Source organism: Scyliorhinus canicula, chromosome 29, assembly GCF_902713615.1.
Source record: "Scyliorhinus canicula chromosome 29, sScyCan1.1, whole genome shotgun sequence".
In the NCBI taxonomy this organism is placed as follows: Eukaryota; Metazoa; Chordata; class Chondrichthyes; order Carcharhiniformes; family Scyliorhinidae; genus Scyliorhinus; species Scyliorhinus canicula.
This window is the reverse complement of record NC_052174.1, coordinates 1,068,121-1,082,667: the sequence shown is the minus strand read 5'-3', so window position 1 is coordinate 1,082,667 and position 14,547 is coordinate 1,068,121. Positions and strand designations below refer to the sequence as shown.

Sequence of the window (14,547 nt, the reverse complement as noted above, 5' to 3'; positions counted from 1 at the left end):
TGTTCTATGTTCTATGTTCTACTTAAGCCCACTCTCCCCTCGCCCTATTCCTGTAACCCCAGCTAATCCGTATATCTTTGGACACGAAGGGGCAATTTATCACAGCCAATCCATGGGGGGGGGGGGTGGGGGGCGGGAGAGAGAATATTGATGTCTACCTGTTCATTTAATATTTTTGCCTTCTAATAAAAAGTGAGTATAAAAATTGACAAGTCATGTTGCAGCTGTCACACTTGGAGTATAGTGTTCAATTCTGGTCGCCGCACTACCAGAAGGATGTGGAGGCTTTAGAGAGGGTGCAGAAGAGATTTACCAGGATGCTGCCTGGTATGGAGGGCATTAGCTATGAGGAGAGGTTGGATAAACTCGGTTTGTTCTCACTGGAACGACGGAGGTTGAGGGGCGACCTGATCGAGGTCTACAAAATTATGAGGGGCATAGACAGAGTGGATCGTCAGAGGCTTTTCCCCAGGGTAGAAGGGTCAATTACTAGGGGGCATAGGTTTAAGGTGCGAGGGGCAAGGTTTAGAGGAGATGTACGAGGTAAGTTTTTTACACAGAGGGTAGTGGGAGCCTGGAACTCACTGCCAGAGGAGGTGGTAGAAGCAGGGACGATAGTTTTTTTTTTAAAATTTAGATTACCCAATTATTTTTTCCAATTAAGGGGCAATTTAGCGTGGCCAATCCACCTACTCCGCACATTTTTGGGTTGTGGGGGCGAAACCCACGCAGACACGGGGAGAATGTGCAAACTCCACACAGACAGTGGAAGCAGGGACCATAAGACCATAAGACCATAAGACATAGGAGTGGAAGTAAGGCCATTCCGCCCATCGAGTCCACTCCGCCATTCAATCATGGCTGATGGGCATTTCAACTCCACCTCCCAGCATTCTCCCCATAGCCCTTAATTCCTCGCGACATCAAGAATTTATCTATCTCTGCCTTGAAGCCATTTAGCGTCCCGGCCTCCACTGCACTCTGCGGCAATGAATTCCACAGGCCCACCACTCTCTGGCTGAAGAAATGTCTCCGCATTTCTGTTTTGAATTTACCCCCTCTAATTCTAAGGCTGTGCCCACGGGTCCTCGACTCCTCGCCTAACGGAAACAGTTTCTTTGCGTCCATCCTTTCTAAGCCATGTATTATCTTGTAAGTTTCTATTAGATCTCCCCTTAACCTTCTGAACTCCAATGAATGCAATCCCAGGAACGCCAGCCGTTCCTCATATGCTAGACCCGCCATTCCAGGGATCATCCGTGTGAATCTCCGCTGGACACGCTCCAGTGCCAGTATGTCCTTCCTGAGATGTGGGGCCCAAAACTGGACACAGTACTCCAAATGGGGCCTAAGCAGAGCCTTATAAAGGCTCAGTAGCACATCGCTGCTTTTATATTCCAACCCTCTTGAGATAAATGACAACATAGCATTCGCTTTCTTAATCACGGATTCAACCTGCATGTTTACCTTTAGGGAATCCTCGACTAGCACTCCCAGATCCCTTTGTACTTTGGCATTATGAATTTTCTCACCGTTTAGAAAGTAGTCTATGCTTGGATTCTTTTTTCCAAAGTGCAAGACCTCACATTTTCTCACGTTGAAATGCATCAGCCATTTCCTGCACCACTCTCCCAAACTGTCTAGATCCTTCTGCAGCCTCCCCACTTCCTCAGCACTACCTGCCTGACCACCTAACTTCGTATCATCAGCAAACTTCGCTAGAATGCCCCCAGTCCCTTCATCCAGATCATTAATATATATGGTGAACAGCTGCGGCCCCAACACTGAACCCTGTGGGACACCGCTGGTCACCGGCTGCCATTCCGAAAAAGAACCTTTTATCCCAACTCTCTGCCTTCTGTCAGACAGCCAATCCTCAACCCATGCCAGTAGCTCACCTCGAACACCATGGGCCCTCACCTTACTCAGCAGCCTCCTGTGTGGCACCTTATCAAAGGCCTTTTGGAAATCCAGATAGACCACATCCACTGGGTTTCCCTGGTCTAACCTACTTGTCACCTCCTCAAAGAATTCTAACAGGTTCGTCAGGCACGACCTCCCCTTACTAAATCCATGTTGACTTGTTCTAATCCGACCCTGCTCTTCCAAGAAATTAGAAATCTCATCCTTAACGATCGATTCTAGAATTTTACCAACAACCGAGGTTAGGCTAATTGGCCTATAATTTTCCATCTTTTGTCTTGATCCTTTCTTGAACAAGGGGGTTACAACAGCGATCTTCCAATCGTCCGGGACTTTCCCTGACTCCAGTGATTTTTGAAAGATCTCAACCAACGCTTCCGCTATTTCTTCAGCCACCTCCCTCAGAACTCTAGGATGTAGCCCATCGGGGCCAGGAGATTTGTCAATTTTAAGACCTTTTAGCTTTTTTAGCACCATCTCTTTTGTAATGGCAACCATACTCAACTCAGCCCCCTGACCCTTTATAATTTTTGGGATATTACTAACGTCTTCCACTGTGAAGACAGACGCAAAGTACTTATTAAGTTCTCCAGCCATTTCCTCATCTCCCATCACTAGCCTTCCAGAATCAGTTTGAATTGGCCCAATGTCTACTTTGGCCTGACGTTTGTTTCTTATGTATTGAAAGAAACTTTTACTATCATTTCTTATATTACTGGCTAGCCTGCCTTCATATTTGATCCTCTCCTTCCTTATTTGTCTCTTTGTTAACCTCTGTTTGTTTTGTAGCCTTCCCAATCTTCTGATTTCCCAGTGCTGTTGGCCACTTTATAGGATCTCTCTTTTTCTTTGATACATTTCCTGACCTCCTTTGTCAGCCATGGCTGTCTAATCCCTCCCTGGATAATCTTTCTTTTCTTGGGGATGAACCTCTGTACAGTGTCCTCAATTATGCATACAAACTCCTGCCATTTTTGCTCTACTGTCTTCCCTGCTAGGGTCTGCTTCCAGTTGATTTTCACCAGTTCCTCTCTCATGCCCACGGGGAGAATGTGCAAACTCCACACAGACAGTGGAAGCAGGGACGATAGTGACGTTTAAGGGGCATCTTGACAAATACATGAATAGGATGGGAATAGAGGGATACGGACCCAGGAAGTGTAGAAGATTTTAGTTTAGACGGGCAGCATGGTCGGCACGGGCTTGGAGGGCCGAAGGGCCTGTTCCTGTGCTGTACTTTTCTTTGTTCTTTGTTCTTCTATTCGAATCCACCTAACCCGCACGTCTTTGGACTGTGGGAAGGAAACCGGAGCACCCGGAGGAAACCCACGCAGACACGGGGGAGAACGTGCAGACTCCGCACAGACAGTGACCCAAGCCGGGAATCGAACCTGGGACCCTGGCGCTGTGAAGCATTTATGCTAACCACCATGCTACCCTGCTGCCCCAAATAAATTTAGGTTAGCAGTGCACATCAGTAAGGATGGGACGTGAGATTGAGTTTCGATGGAGCCCTGGGGAGTTTCGAGGCTCCCTCCTGCTCCACTGAGTGGGTGAGGAAGGAAATAGGTTGTGGGGAAGAATGTGAGTTTGCCGTCATTCAGCACTGACCCTGTATGATCACTAGAGGTGGAACGGAGACAAGCAAATGAGGTGTGTAAAAACAACGTTCTGCCTCCTCCAAATTTCCAATCGCAGGAAGAAATGAAATGAAAATGGCTTATTGTCACGAGTAGGCTTCAAATGAAGTTACTGTAAAATGCCCCTAGTCGCCACATTCCGGCGCCTGTTCGGGGAGGCTGTCACGGGAATCGAACCGTGACAGCCAGCGATTTAGCCCTGTGCTAAACAGCCCAGATTTGTTCCATTTTCCTTTCGTTAGACAACATTTTTATTCAATGTTTCTGACTCATCGGAGAGGGACTTTTACCTCATGGTGAGGGATTACGAGGGTTCCTGGGCTCAAGTAGCCAACCAAGAGTCCCCTGGTCATTTACCTCGTCCTTGTTACTGGGATCTTGCTATGCATGCCCCAGAAGCAAAGCACGCTGGGATTCCCCGAGATGCTCCACCGCCCTTCTTTTTTTTTCTCCTCTCTTCGTCTTCTGCTGTTGGCTCGTTGGAGGATAGAACAGAGAACAGTACAGCACAGAACAGGCCCTTCGGCCCTCGCTGTTGTGCCGAGCCTTGTCCGAAACGGTAGGCAGCACGGTGGCATTGTGGATAGCACAATGGCTTCACAGCTCCAGGGTCCCAGGTTCGATTCCGGCTTGGGTCACTGTCTGTGCGGAGTCTGCACGTCCTCCCCGTGTGTGCGTGGGTTTCCTCCGGGTGCTCCGGTTTCCTCCCACGGTCCAAAGATGTGCGGGTTAGGTGGATTGGCCATGCTAAATTGCCCTTACTGTCCAAAATTGCCCTTAGTGTTGGGTGGGGTTACTGGGTTATTGGGATAGGGTGGAGGTGTTGACCTTGGGTAGGGTGCTCTTTCCAAGAGCCGGTGCAGTCTCGATGGGCCGAATGGCCTCCTTCTGCACTGTAAATTCTATAATTCTATGAAACCAAGATCAAGCTATCCCACTCCCTGTCATTCTGGTGGGCTCCATGTGCCTATCCAATAACCGCTTGGAAGTTCCTAAAGTGTCCGACTCCACTATCACAGCAGGCAGTCCATTCCACACCCTAACCACTCTCTGAGTAAAGAACCTACCTCGGACATCCCTCCTATATCTCCCACCCCGAACCTTATAGTTATGCCCCCTTGTAACAGCTACATCCACCCGAGGAAATAGTCTCCGAATGCCCACTCTATCTATCCCACTCATCATCTTATAAACCTCAATTAAGTCACCTCTCATCCTCCTTCGCTCCAATGAGAAAAGCCTTCGCTCCCTCAACCTTTCCTCATAAGACCTACCCTCCAAAAGGATGGAGGAAGAGATGATCTCTCTCGAGGAAGGAGAGGGGGACAGATATATCATCGCGGTTGTGGGATCGGCAGCCTGGCTCAGCAACGTTGATCCACGGGGTTGCTGTGAAAGCCCCACCAACACCCTGCTGCCCCGGAGACGTGGCCTGGTCGATATGTTCTGTATAGTGTGAATCACATTCACCACAGCGCATATTTGAAAAATCAATGTTTGCGGCCTGCTCTAATCCCTCGCTGGCGGTGATGTTGACGTTTGATATTGATATTGACCCCCCCCCCACCCCCCGCCACCACCCCCCGTCCCTGGGAGCCAGGGCTGTTGAGGAGGAGCGAGGAGGTGAGACCGCTCTGAAAAACTATCCTCAATTGTCGGGCATGGCTGCCTGGGACGGGGGCAGTGTCGGGGCACGATTTGGTGCCAAGCCTGTGGATTGAGGGTGTCAGGATTGGGATGGCCAATCGGACCGCCGTGACTGCGATGTGTTAGTTAAACCCACTCCTGTGGTCCTACTTATATACCCCTGGCTGCTCACCCTGCTGACGGCCCACTGCGTCCTGGCAATGTTCACTGAGCCTCTGGTCGTTTGGGAGCCCCTCCCCTCCAGGCCCTCCGACCCCAGCTGAGCCATCACCGGGAAGAGCGTGGGCATCAAACGCCGACCCACCAGGCGCTGCCCCTCCTCAGCTCCCTCATCAGAAGCTCAGCCCCACTGCAGGGGAGGCAGGGGACTAGCAGAGCTCACCCCAAACATGCACCGTGGCCTTTGGCACCCTCCCTGGCACACTGCCCCCTCTCTCAGGGCAGAGGCCTCACCATCAGCACAGCCCACCCCTCAGGACCAGCAGCGCCTCCAAGCCCCTCCCTGCCCACGCACGAGCCTCGAAACATGGAGGCGATGGGTGACACACTCCCCGAATGTGCAGTTGGTGTGTGAGACTGCCGGTCCTGCCAATCCTCCCAGTCCTGCCAATCCTGCACGCCTGCCAGCCCTGCCAATCCTGCCAATTCTCCCAGTCCTGCCAGTCCTCCCAGTCCTGCCAATCCTCCCAGTCCTGCCAGTCCTCCCAGTCCTCCCAGTCCTCCCAGTCCTGCCAGTCCTGCCAATCCTCCCAGTCCTCCCAGTCCTGCCAATCCTCCCAGTCCTCCCAGTCCTGCCAATCCTCCCAGTCCTGCCAATCCTCCCAGTCCTGCCAATCCTCCCAGTCCTCCCAGTCCTCCCAGTCCTCCCAATCCTCCCAGTCCTCCCAATCCTCCCAGTCCTCCCAATCCTCCCAATCCTCCCAATCCTCCCAATCCTCCCAATCCTCCCAGTCCTGCCAGTCCTCCCAATCCTCCCAATCCTCCCAGTCCTCCCAATCCTGCCAATCCTCCCAATCCTCCCAGTCCTCCCAGTCCTCCCAGTCCTCCCAATCCTCCCAGTCCTGCCAATCCTCCCAATCCTCCCAGCCCTGCCAGTCCTCCCAGTCCTCCCAATCCTCCCAGTCCTGCCAATCCTCCCAATCCTCCCAATCCTCCCAATCCTCCCAGTCCTGCCAGTCCTCCCAATCCTGCCAGTCCTCCCAGTCCTCCCAGTCCTCCCAATCCTCCCAATCCTCCCAATCCTCCCAGTCCTCCCAGTCCTCCCAATCCTCCCAATCCTCCCAGTCCTGCCAGTCCTCCCAGTCCTGCCAATCCTCCCAATCCTCCCAGTCCTCCCAGTCCTCCCAGTCCTCCCAGTCCTCCCAATCCTCCCAATCCTCCCAATCCTCCCAATCCTCCCAATCCTCCCAGTCCTCCCAATCCTCCCAATCCTCCCAATCCTGCCAATCCTCCCAGCCCTGCCAGTCCTGCCAATCCTCCCAATCCTGCCAATCCTCCCAGTCCTGCCAATCCTGCCAATCCTCCCAATCCTGCCAGTCCTCCCAATCCTCCCAGTCCTGCCAGTCCTGCCAATCATCCCAGTCCTGCCAATCCTCCCAATCCTCCCAGCCCTGCCAGTCCTGCCAATCCTCCCAGTCCTGCCAATCCTGCCAATCCTCCCAGTCCTGCCAATCCTCCCAATCCTGCCAGTCCTGCCAGTCCTGCCAATCCTGCCAGTCCTGCCAGTCCTGCGAATCCTGCCAATCCTGCCAGTCCTGCCAATCCTCCCAGTCCTGCCAGTCCTGCCAGTCCTGCCAATCCTGCCAATCCTGCCAATCCTGCCAATCCTCCCAGTCCTCCCAGTCCTGCCAATCCTCCCAATCCTCCCAGTCCTGCCAATCCTGCCAATCCTGCCAATCCTGCCAATCCTGCCAGTCCTGCCAATCCTGCCAGTCCTGCCAGTCCTGCCAATCCTGCCAATCCTGCCAATCCTCCCAGTCCTGCCAATCCTGCCAGTCCTGCCAATCCTCCCAGTCCTGCCAGTCCTGCCAATCCTGCCAATCCTGCCAATCCTCCCAGCCCTGCCAGTCCTCCCAGCCCTGCCAATCCTCCCAGTCCTCCCAATCCTCCCAGTCCTCCCAATCCTCCCAATCCTGCCAATCCTGCCAATCCTCCCAGTCCTGCCAGTCCTGCCAATCCTGCCAATCCTGCCAATCCTCCCAGTCCTGCCAGTCCTGCCAATCCTCCCAGTCCTCCCAGTCCTCCCAATCCTGCCAATCCTGCCAATCCTCCCAGTCCTGCCAATCCTGCCAATCCTGCCAATCCTCCCAGTCCTCCCAGTCATCCCAGTCCTCCCAGTCCTCCCAGTCCTGCCAATCCTGCCAATCCTGCCAGTCCTCCCAGTCCTGCCAGTCCTCCCAGTCCTGCCAGTCCTCCCAGTCCTCCCAGTCCTGCCAGTCCTCCCAGTCCTGCCAATCCTGCCAATCCTCCCAGTCCTGCCAATCCTGCCAATCCTCCCAGTCCTGCCAGTCCTGCCAATCCTCCCAGTCCTGCCAATCCTGCCAATCCTGCCAATCCTCCCAGTCCTGCCAATCCTGCCAATCCTCCCAGTCCTGCCAGTCCTGCCAATCCTCCCAGTCCTCCCAATCCTCCCAGTCCTCCCAATCCTGCCAATCCTGCCAATCCTCCCAGTCCTCCCAGTCCTCCCAGTCCTGCCAATCCTGCCAATCCTCCCAGTCCTCCCAGTCCTGCCAATCCTGCCAATCCTCCCAGTCCTGCCAATCCTGCCAATCCTCCCAATCCTGCCAATCCTGCCAATCCTCCCAATCCTGCCAATCCTGCCAATCCTCCCAGTCCTCCCAGTCCTGCCAATCCTGCCAATCCTCCCAGTCCTCCCAATCCTCCCAGTCCTGCCAATCCTGCCAGTCCTGCCAATCCCTCCCAGCCCTGCCAGTCCTCCCAATCCTGCCAATCCTCCCAGTCCTCCCAGTCCTCCCAGTCCTCCCAGTCCTCCCAATCCTGCCAATCCTCCCAATCCTCCCAGTCCTCCCAGTCCTCCCAGTCCTCCCAATCCTCCCAGTCCTCCCAGTCCTCCCAATCCTCCCAGTCCTCCCAGTCCCTCCCATCCTGCCAATCCTCCCAGTCCTCCCAGTCCTCCCAGTCCTCCCAATCCTCCCAGTCCTCCCAGTCCTCCCAATCCTCCCAGTCCTCCCAGTCCTCCCAATCCTGCCAATCCTCCCAGTCCTCCCAGTCCTGCCAATCCTCCCAGTCCTGCCAATCCTGCCAATCCTCCCAGTCCTCCCAGTCCTGCCAGTCCTCCCAGTCCTCCCAGTCCTGCCAATCCTGCCAATCCTCCCAGTCCTGCCAATCCTCCCAGTCCTCCCAGTCCTCCCAGTCCTCCCAGTCCTGCCAATCCTGCCAATCCTGCCAATCCTGCCAATCCTGCCAGTCCTCCCAGTCCTGCCAATCCTGCCAATCCTGCCAGTCCTGCCAATCCTCCCAGTCCTGCCAGTCCTCCCAGTCCTGCCAATCCTGCCAATCCTGCCAATCCTGCCAATCCTGCCAGTCCTCCCAATCCTCCCAGTCCTCCCAGTCCTGCCAATCCTCCCAGTCCTGCCAATCCTGCCAATCCTCCCAATCCTCCCAATCCAGGACAGTCAGAGACTTTTTCCCCGGGTGGAACACACCATTACAAGGGGACATAAATTTAAGATAAATGGTGGAAGATATAGGGGGGATGTCAGAGGTAGGTTCTTACCCAGAGAGTAGTGGGGGCATGGAATGCACTGCCTGTGGTAGTAGTTGAGTCGGAAAAGTTAGGGACCTTCACGCGGCTATTGGATAGGTACATGGATTAGGGTAGAATAAGGGAGTGTAGGTTAACTTCTTAAGGGCAGCACGGTAGCATTGTGGATAGCACAATTGCTTCACAGCTCCAGGGTCCCAAGTTCGATTTCTACTTGGGTCACTGTCTGTGTGGAGTCTGCACATCCTCCCCGTGACTGCGTGGGTTTCCTCCGGGTACTCCGGTTTCCTCCCACAGTCCAAAGATGTGCAGGTTGGGTGGATTGGCCATGATAAATTGTCCAAAATTCTATGATTAACCTAGGACAAAAGTTCAGCGCAACATCGTGGGCCGAAGGGCCTGTTCTGTGCTGTATTTCTCTATCTATCTCTATCTCTAATCCTCCCAGTCCTGCCAATCCTGCCAATCCTCCCAGTCCTGCCAATCCTGCCAATCCTCCCAGTCCTCCCAGTCCTGCCAATCCTGCCAATCCTCCCAGTCCTGCCAATCCTGCCAATCCTCCCAGCCCTGCCAGCCCTGCCAGTCCTGCCAGTCCTGCACGCCTGCGTCCAGTACCCTGGCAGCGCACACGGCGCCTGCACCCTGACACAGTCTGAGGTCCCGGCACCTTGGAGACGCTCCCTCGGGTGAGGGGTTTGATTTTGGAGCGACAAGGGTTAAGCCGCTGAGGTCGTGGCCAATGGCGCCTGTCCGGAGGCCCCCAGACGGAGGCGGAGCCCCCAGACGGAGGCCCCCAGACGGAGGCCCCCAGACGGAGGCCCCCAGACGGAGGCCCCAGACGGAGGCGGAGGCCCCCAGATGGAGGCCCCCAGACGGAGGCCCCCAGACGGAGGCCCCCAGACGGAGGCGGAGGCCCCAGACGGAGGCCCCCAGACGGAGGCCCCCAGACGGACGCTGAGCCCCCAGACGGACGCGGAGGCCCCCAGACGGACGCGGAGGCCCCCAGACGGAGGCCCCCAGACGGAGGCCCCCAGACGGACGCGGAGGCCCCCAGACGGACGCGGAGGCCCCCAGACGGAGGCCCCCAGACGGATGCCCCCAGACGGAGGCCCGTTATAACGACGCCCATGCAGCAACCAGGAGTGTCATCGAACGGTGCATCGGCCTCCTCAAGATGCGCTTCCGATGCCTGGATCGCTCTCCGATAACGCCCCCCCCCCCCCCAGGAGGGTCTGGAACATCGCGCTGGCCAGCTCTATCCTACACAACATTATGCAGCAGAGGGGAGACATGTTGGAGCAGGAGCAAGAACGTTCGGCCTCGTCTGACAAGAGGGGTGAGGAGGGTGTCCAGGAGGAACTGAGCGTGGAGCCCAGTCTCCCAGACAGGCCATCCCGACGTGGGTTCCAGAGCCACTGCACACAGGGCAACCTCATCACCTCCGAGTTGCCAACTGAGAGGCCTGGCCACCAGCAGCTCTCTCGCCCCGTCCCACCTCTCCATTCCCCACCCCCCCAAACTCAACCCCCATCCTTCCCCCATAGCCGACCGCACCTCCCCTGTCCCTCCTCCCTTCACTCCACCCCCCCCCCCCTGTCCCACAGCCCTTCACTCGTTTCCCCAGCTCCCCCTCCAAGGGTCCCAGCAACATCACCACAGGATGTCGGCCCAGGACAGGCCGTATCAGTCAGTCTTGACCATGGGACAGAGGATGGTGACCATCAGATATAGGAGCAGAATTAGGCCACTCGGCCCATCGAGTCTCCTCCGCCATTCAATCATGGCTGATACTTACTCATCCCCATTCTCCTGCCTTCTCCCCATAACCCCTAATCACCTTATTAATCAAGAACCTATCTATCTCTGTCTCAAAGACACTCAGTAATTTGGCCTCCACAGCCTTCTGCGGCAAAGAGTTCCACAGATTCACCACCCTCTGGCTGAAGAAATTCCTCCCCGTCTCAGTTTTAAAGGATCGTCCCTTCAGTCTGAGGCTGGATCTGTCCGCCCCGGTCCCCTCTGCCTGTTAAGGTTGAAAGCTGCAAGGGAATGAACAGTTTGACATTTCCCAGCTGTGAGAAGGCGTGTTGCTTTGGGCTCGAGCGAACGTTCGTGGGTCTGTTTCATTATTGGTTGCGGAATGTGAAATCTGGAATAAAAGTCATCAAGGAAAACTGGAGCCGACCCTGAGCTCCCGAGGAGGGGGAGGAATATCAGCACGAAGGAATGAAAAGGAAAAGAGAAAATAGAAATATTGATCCACGTAAATATTGCCATTGACGTGTCAGTCGGGGAAATCAGCTGCAACATGACTTGCCAATTCTTATACTCAATGCCCCGGCCAATGAAGGCAAGCATGCCGTATGCCTTCTTGACTACCTTCTGTGTTGCCCCTTTCAGTGACCTGTGGACCTGTACACCCAGATCCCTCTGACTTTCAATAAAAGGACAATTACTCTGGACATGGTACCAGGGGTGTGGTATGTCGTGTTAAGCACACTGAGATAACACGGGCTGCAACTGGATGCAGCTTGAACTGAAAGATACTCCAGACCTTGAAGTTAGTTCAATCTGATTTATTGAACCTGTGACACACAGTTAGCACAGTTCTCTGTGAGTTCGACTCTCTGCTAATTTAAGTGTGGTTACTCTGTCTGACTGAACCAGACTAGCTCTTAGCCACGTGCAGTAGGTGCTATGTGATATATACACCCTGACTCACTCTGTAGATGTCCCCAGTGGAAAGAGGCGGAATGTGAGTGCCTCGTGCCTTTTATAGTGGGACACCACCCCCCAGTGTTCTGCCTGCTGATTGGTTATATCCTATTCTCTGTGTTCATTCGCTGCCTGTCTGTATCTCATTATGTGCTTTTCTGCATATCATTTTTTTTTTCTAATTTAGATTAGCCAATTATTTTTTCCAATTAAGGGCCAATTTAGCGTGGCCAATCCACCTACTCTGCACATTTTTTGGGTTGTGGGGGTGAAACCCACGCAGACACGGGGAGAACGTGCAAACTCCACACGGACAGTGACCCAGAGCCGGGATCGAACCTGGGACCTCAGCGCCGTGAGGCGGTTGTGCTAACCACTAGGCCACCGTGCTGCCCTTTTTCTGCATATCATGACAGTGACCAGAATTGAACACTGTACTCCAAGTGTGGCCTAACTAAGGTTCTATACAGCTGCAACATGATTTGCCAATTCTTATACTCAATGCCCCGGCCAATGAAGGCAAGCATGCCGTCTGCCTTCTTGACTACCTTCTCCACCTGTGTTGCCCCTTTCAGTGACCTGTGGACCTGTACACCCAGATCTCTCTGACTGTCAATACTCTTGAGGGTTCGGCCATTCACTGTCTATTCCCTACCTGCATTAGACCTTGACGCACGATCAATTGCACAAAGACTCAGATTGGGTACAACTGTGGCTTTATTGCAGTCAGATACGTGGCCTCCTGCTGCAGCTGGCAAAATGGCAGATCAATGGAGGACACGCATATTTATACAGCTCCTAGTGGGCGGAGCCAGCTGACAGGGGGTACTGGCGAACCTGTAGTACAGGCCCTACCTTACATCCCCTAATACAGGTGTACACAATGGTTCACCAGAGACCTTCCAAAATGCATTACCTCGCATTTGTCCGGATTAAACTCCATCTGCCATCTCTCCGCCCAAGTCTCCAAACGATCTAAATCCTGCTGTATCCTCTGACAGTCCTCATCGCTGTCCGCAATTCCACCAACCTTTGTGTCGTCTGCAAACTTACTAATCAGACATTTTCCTCCAAATCGTTTATCGACCTCTTAGGCTGGCCAGAGATTGTTTCAATGGTTTTGACTGACGCTGTGGATTGAGAAAGTTCCGCTGTTGCATCGGGAGGCACGGTGGAACAGTGGTTAGAGCCAGGGACCTTGGTTCGATTCCGGCCTTGGGTCCGCATGGGTTGTCCCCATGTCTGCGTGGGTTTCCTCCGGGTGCTCCGGTTTACATAGAACATAGAACAGTACAGCACAGAACAGGCCCTACGGCTCTCGATGTTGTGCCGAGCCATGATCACCCTACTCAAACCCACGTATCCACCCTATACCCATAACCCAACAACCCCCCCCTTAACCTTACTTTTATTAGGACACTAAGGGCAATTGATCACGGCCAATCCACCGAACCCACACATCTTTGGACTGTGGGAGGAAACCGGAGCACCCGGAGGAAACCCACGCACACAGGGGGAGAACGTGCAGACTCCACACAGACAGTGACCCAGCCGGGAATCGAACCTGGGACCCTGGAGCTGTGAAGCATTTATGCTAACCACCATGCTACCCTGCTGCCCTTCCTCCCACAGCCCAAAGATGTGCAGGTTGGATGGATCGGCCATGCTAAATTGCCCCTTTAGTGTCCAAAGATGTACATTTCGGTGGGGTTATGGGAAAAGGGTGGGGGAATGGGCCTGGGTCGCCCGCTCTTTCAGAGGGCCGGTGTGGACTCGGAGGGCTGGGTGATCGCCGAGAGGGACCATCTTATTTTTGCCAACAATTCATGGGAGATAATTGTATGCACATAATCCATGAGACATTCTGGAAAAGCTTAAGGGTCGGAATGCTCGTGTGGAGTTTATTGCTGAACCATTTAACAGGAAAAGAAAACAGGATTGCTGATGCTCTGTCACGACTTTGAAATGTGGGGCGATTGGAGTGTGCAAAGGTGGAAAGAAGGACAGAAGTGGATAATACTCAAGTTTACGTTGTGTCATTTAGACTGGAGAATGTGCAGCAACATCCCAAAGGTTAACCAACAATGTCACTCCTAGGCTAAACAATTGCGGAGTGTACGCCGACGATTTGGTCGTGTTCGGTCAAACGTGGAAGGGTCGTTTGGAACAGTTTGAGGAATTATTCCATTGATTATTCCTTTTAGATGTTGTGAGTGTAGGTTAGCCTCTGGGACTGCGGCGCCTGATGACCCGGGTTCGAATCCCGGCCCTGGGTCACTGTCCGTGTGGAGTGTGCACATTCTCCCCCCGTGTCTGCGTGGGTTTCGCCCCCACACAACCCAAAGATGTGCAGGGTCGGTGGATTGGCCACGCTAAACTGCCCCTTGATTGGAAAAAAAAAATAATTGGGTACTCTTAAATTTAAAGAACAAAATGTTGTCAGTGTTCCTGCCTCAATCACTTCCTCCGGCAGCTCATTCCATTTGGATGACATAGAATTTACAGTGCAGGAGGCCATTCGGCCCATCGAGTCTGCACCGGCTCTTGGAAAGAGCACCCTACCCAAGGTCAACACCTCCACCCTATCCCCATAACCCAGTAACCCCACCCAACACTAAGGGCAATTTATCATGGCCAATCCACCCTAACCTGTACATCTTTGGACTGTGGGAGGAAACCGGAGCACCCGGAGGAAACCCACGCACACACGGGGAGGACGTGCAGACTCCGCACAGACAGTGACCCAAGCCGGAATCGAACCTGGGACCCTGGAGCTGTGAAGCGATTGTGCTATCCACAATGCTACCGTGCTGCCATATAAGTTCCACCCTCTGTGTACAAAACGTTGCTCCTCGGGTTCCCATTAATTATTTCCCTTCTTAACTTGAACCTATGCCG

At 53.9% G+C, this 14,547-nt stretch overlaps 1 protein-coding gene across 1 annotated transcript in view; it reads left to right on the top strand.

The window, feature by feature from the left end:
- LOC119958277 (chromodomain-helicase-DNA-binding protein 3-like) overlaps nucleotides 1-10,142 on the top strand; it is a 110,145-nt gene extending 100,003 nt beyond the window's left edge. Inside the window, exon 34 of the mRNA XM_038786708.1 lies at nucleotides 9,691-10,142. Coding sequence (XP_038642636.1) covers nucleotides 9,691-10,142 — 452 coding nt within the window. The remainder of the gene's footprint in view (nucleotides 1-9,690) is intronic.
- The last annotated feature ends 4,405 nt before the right edge of the window (nucleotides 10,143-14,547 follow it).